The sequence below is a fragment of the Pundamilia nyererei genome, unplaced genomic scaffold (assembly GCF_000239375.1).
Source record: "Pundamilia nyererei isolate P.nyererei 1_Seehausen unplaced genomic scaffold, PunNye1.0 scaffold00026, whole genome shotgun sequence".
Lineage (NCBI taxonomy): Eukaryota > Metazoa > Chordata > Actinopteri > Cichliformes > Cichlidae > Pundamilia > Pundamilia nyererei.
In genome coordinates this window covers 2,826,841-2,831,808 of record NW_005187427.1, presented here as the reverse complement: position 1 = coordinate 2,831,808, position 4,968 = coordinate 2,826,841, and the positions used below count along the sequence as shown (strand labels likewise).

General features: G+C 37.1%; 1 protein-coding gene across 1 annotated transcript in view; it reads left to right on the top strand.

The window, feature by feature from the left end:
* LOC102196331 (glucocorticoid receptor) overlaps positions 1–4,724 on the top strand; it is a 67,686-nt gene extending 62,962 nt beyond the window's left edge. Inside the window, exon 10 of the mRNA XM_013909490.1 lies at positions 5–4,724. Within this exon, the coding sequence (XP_013764944.1) occupies positions 5–206 (202 nt within the window). The 3' untranslated portion in view covers positions 207–4,724. The remainder of the gene's footprint in view (positions 1–4) is intronic.
* The last annotated feature ends 244 nt before the right edge of the window (positions 4,725–4,968 follow it).

Here is a 4,968-nt window from a genome sequence, read left to right as displayed (position 1 = left end):
TTTTAAGTAAAGTGAGTAAACAACTCTTACTAACCTCTTTGTGTCTTAACCAGATGGTCGAGGGTCTTCTCCAGATCTGTTTCTACACCTTTGTGAATAAAACCCTCAGTGTGGAATTTCCGGAGATGCTGGCAGAGATCATTTCCAACCAGATACCAAAATTCAAAGATGGAAACGTCAAAGCTCTGCTGTTTCATCAGAAATGACTGCCTTAAATTGTGAATCAATGCCTTAAATCCTGCCCTGCACATATACCTCTCCAGGGGCCCCTAGCTTACATATCCTGCCTCCCTCATCGCTCTGATTCAGTTTCTCAGTTTTTCCTGGGCCTCCTCTAGAAATTCTGCCACGCCCCTTCGGGGCTCAGCCATTCAGCCTAATCTTGGAGCACAATACCTGTGGCCTCAAGCCCCCATCCCAGTCCTAGTCCTGCCATAGTATCCTATAACCGACCTATAGCCCTTCCTCTTAGTTGGACTATGAATGTCTCTTGGGGTGGATGCATTTTGGGCAATTTTTTTTTTCAGTCCTCCCTCACCTACTCTACACCCATAGCCCTGTGCTTGTATTTTTAATGCTTTCTTACAATGGCTATGTGCCTCATATTAATTCAAGCCTCTAGTATTTTACTGCAGTTTTCACAGAGAAGCTAACATATAGAGTACAAACACCTTTTCCTCCAAGAACATTACACCTTGTATACTTTGCGACTTGAAAGGATTAGCAGTTCAAGCCTAGTGTCCCTCCTGCTGTGAATTACTTATCACTTCAGAAATTATTCAAATCACAATTCTACACAAGACCACTGAGAAAAGAAATCCGCTAGAGACATATTCTCTATTTATTTTATGCAGGCACACAATTCAAGTCACATACAGAAGCAAGAGACGCACACACTCACTCAGCCAAATGTTTACACAGGATGTACCTGAGGGAAAACCAGTGCCTTTTAGTTTTTACGCTCTTCATAGCCATCCACTGTAAGCTGTAGGTTTTTTTGCATTAGAAGTTGATGTCGACATCTTTCCACATGATTTGTCTGTTTCTCTATTTCCGCGTTGTCATTTCTGTTTTCTATTTCCAAGCTGCCGTTTCAGTGTTCTTAATGTGGAAAACTCTCCCTTTTGTTCTTATCTCCTGTTCTGCATGTAGGAACACAGCCTATGGTACAGATAAGTAATGTTAAATGTTTAGTTTTATCACTTTGCAAAAAAAAAAAAAAAAGTCCCAAAACAAATTTTTTTGATATTTTATTATCCATGTGAAGTATATTAGATAAATTTGCTGCCTCTCCCAGTCAGTATTAAATTCTGTTAAAAGTTTACCCAGCGTATACAATGAATGCACCTACAAATAGCTTTTTTTTCCTTGCTTAAGCTTCAGCCAGCTTTGATCTAAATGGGTACTGCTAAAATTAAAATTAAAGACACATTTAATGTTTTGTACTACTTGGGAGCAGACTGACTTAAATTTAGGATTTCTATTTTTAAAAAGTTTTTTATGCTTTAATTGCATTTGGGGAAAAAAGTGTTTTATAACCAAAATGCATTTGAAAAAGCCATCCGAAGTATCAAAGGGCCTGCTGTCTGTTTGAAAAGTGACATAATGAGTCAATTAAATCTGGCTTGAAGTTAAACCGCCCTTTCATTTCCAGCTGCATTCAGACTGAGGTTGGTAGTTTAGTAAATGCACTATATGGACAAAAGTACTGGGCCACATACACATTACACCTACTGTACAGGAGCTTCTCAGCCGTGGAAGCCCATGCCATGAAGCTCCTGGTTCACAGCTTTTGTGCTGATGTTAATACCTGAGGTGGGTTGGGAACTCTGCAGTTATTGAGTCAGCAGAGCGACTTTTACATGCTACAGTGCTCCGTGACCCCGCTCTGTAACTTAATGGTTGGTTCTTAAACACATTCACTCTGCAATAAAGCCACTTACGGTTGATGATGGAATATCTAGGAGGGAAGAAATTTCACGAACTGATATGTTGCAACAGTCTCTTGCAGCTATTATAACACCACCCTCATTCCTTTCACAAATGTTTGTAAAAGCATTTCGCGTGGCTAGGTGCTTGATTTTGTGTGCCTAAGGCAATGGGACTGAAAATATCTTTTGTCCATATAATGCAGCTTTAACCATAATTGAGGTAGGAGTGACTTGCTAGTTCGTATTGCTTGTCTGCTCTTCAAAAATTTGTGTTAGGTCATAAAACAATAGAAAAAACTTCAATATGTCAGACCCCAAAAGGTACTACCATTAGGATTGTTGTCATTTTTTCATTTTTCAAAGTAAAAGGTTTAACTGGCTCAAAAATGGTAGCAACATAGCACTCATGATAGGAAATGAAGGCATAACATTGATGGTTTCCTTCAAGATACCATTTTGATTTAATATTTCCCTTTAATTACCATTAGCTGAATGTACTTGCAAAATCAGGACTTATTATATGGAGCTGCTGTGCCAACATTGTGAAAATACAAAAATATATTTGTTTAAAATAAAATATTTATTTTGTATACTGGATGTGAAATGGATACCCATAATTGATGAAACCTATGTTTTAAAAACATTTCCCCTCTAAAGCTCAAAACGTTGGTCTATTGATTTGTGAATCCAACCTCAGGAAGTGAGTGATTACTTCACATGGATGCGCTCTACTTGTTCCTAATGTAATGGAAAAACCCGTTTTGTTTTGGGTTTTTTCTTTTCTGGAGATGTGACAGAGTACTTCTGATCTGACATTAAGTGGTTGTTGTAACTTTGCTTCAGGGTGCTCATTTATTTACAAAAATAATTACAAAAAAAAAAAGGATTGTTCAGTGTCACACCTACACCAGCTTAAAGTACTGATTGTTATCATTTAGCCAATTGTACGATAAACCTTTTTGTGATCAACAAAAAAATTGTATTTTTGAATTTTCAAAATACATTTGTAATGTGAAAATCCATACCAGCTTGTGTGATGGCCAAAGCAAAATGCAGTGCAGTTGTATGCTGGCTTCTGCCGGAAGTGTTAAAACAAAATGCCCTTCACCACCTCCTGTAGAGTACAGTTACTTTCCTCCGTATGTGTCTTATGACTGTCAGGCCTCTCTGCCTAAATTTCAACTGTACAGGTTTTCAGCTGTTTACTCTGAACAGTACTCACCCCTCTGCTGCACATAACTCTGAATGCCAATTAGCAGAGACCAGGTAAGCAGGTTGCCATAGAGACTGGTCATTTGTATGTTAGTTACGGCTAACAGCACAGTGGGCACTGGAAGCATACAAGCCATTGCTGAATAAGAGCCATCTTTTCTTCTTCTTTTTTTTTTCTTTTAGGGGTGGTCACTCGCTTCAGGGTTGTTTCATTGACAGTGCAGGCTTTCAGCTCCACCTTCTAACTGTGCTGCGTGTCCTTGTGCTGTAAAAAAACACGGGCTTGTTGCTGCTCGCATCACTGTGTGTTGATTATTCTAGAGAAAATTTGACTAAACTATTTGTTTGGATAACTTGGAGATGGTATTACAGTTGTTCCAAGGTGGTGGTGCTTCAGAAAACCAGCTTTAACATGTAGATGTAACCATATTGATGCTTATTTCTGAATGGCTATAGGCGCATATAGCAATGCTGGCATATCTAGTGCAATGTAAACATCATCTAAGACTACAAAACATTTTTGCATTTCACCTTCATGCTCGATTAAAGGCCTTGCGAAAGGGAGCCAGAGAGCCATAGAAATAAGATTTCACATCAGGAAATAGATAAACCCTTAACATATATCGATGCTTTTAGAGATTGATCTATTGTAAAAATGATATTTTCTGTGATTTTGATTACATCGGCTTGATCCTCTTTGATATGACTAATTTTGCTCAGTCGTTTTTGTACATTGAATGAGTCAAGAAAGTAAATATTTTTCTGTTTGTTGGTTTGTGTTTGATAAAGGTAGATGTGTTAAATCCATAAGGAAGTGTTGAACATGTTTGTCTTGTGAAGTAAATGTAAATTCTACGAGTCCATGAAAACGTCTACATGAAAGCTCACTGTGTTTTTGAAGATAAGGAAATGAGGGAGTGGGACAGAGAGACTGGTGGAGATTTATATAAGAGTGACCAAAGCAGAGGAGAAAACAAAAATTAACAAAAGAAGTATTCAAGTTACATTTTGAGTAGCACTTACTATCCAACTTCTAGTACTTCTTGTTTTATTTTAAAGATGTCTTTTGTAAAGGTCGTGGCTTTGGACCCCATGTATTGTTCTGTGAGGATTTACTGGTCACTTTAAAAAGAAAATTTAAAATGTTGACTCTCCATATGAAAGTAAAATTTACCAGAGCCTGACAGAATTGCACTACCCTGATATTGTTTGATATAATCTATTTTGTATAAAATACATGCAAATGTTATCTTTAAAGATTAAGGGCAGATCATGTTTCACTGGTATATATGGCTATAGCTTTCACTAAAGTCTGTTTTCTTCGTATTTCAGTTATGTAAATGTAATCCAATGTTTAAAAAAAATACAAACCATTAAAAAAACAGTAGTTTGTATTACTTCTGTATTACACTCTTCCTGTAGTCGGTGTCAATAGTTTCACCTATTTGATTAAATGTTGAATTAAGTTATGTGTCGTTCTCTGACATTGGGTTTGACATCGAGAGTGGAAATTTGGAAGAACTGATTGCTCTTTAGTTAAAAGCATCTTACACAATAAAGTCTCCTGTTTTTCAACACTCAGCTACATGGATTTCATTTTTTTGACTTAAGGAAAATAAGCTTCATTTTGATATATCAAAACAGGTCTCACTGCCCAATCTGGAATCATGTACTGGAAACATGATTTGATAAACATACACGTGAAAACATGCATACGTCCTTTCACTGCCACGGATTCCTTTTATGTGTTAGATTAAATTTATTGAACCATTATTATCTGACATTTTTACGTTACCAGTACATGCCCATGATTTTGTTAAGTCTG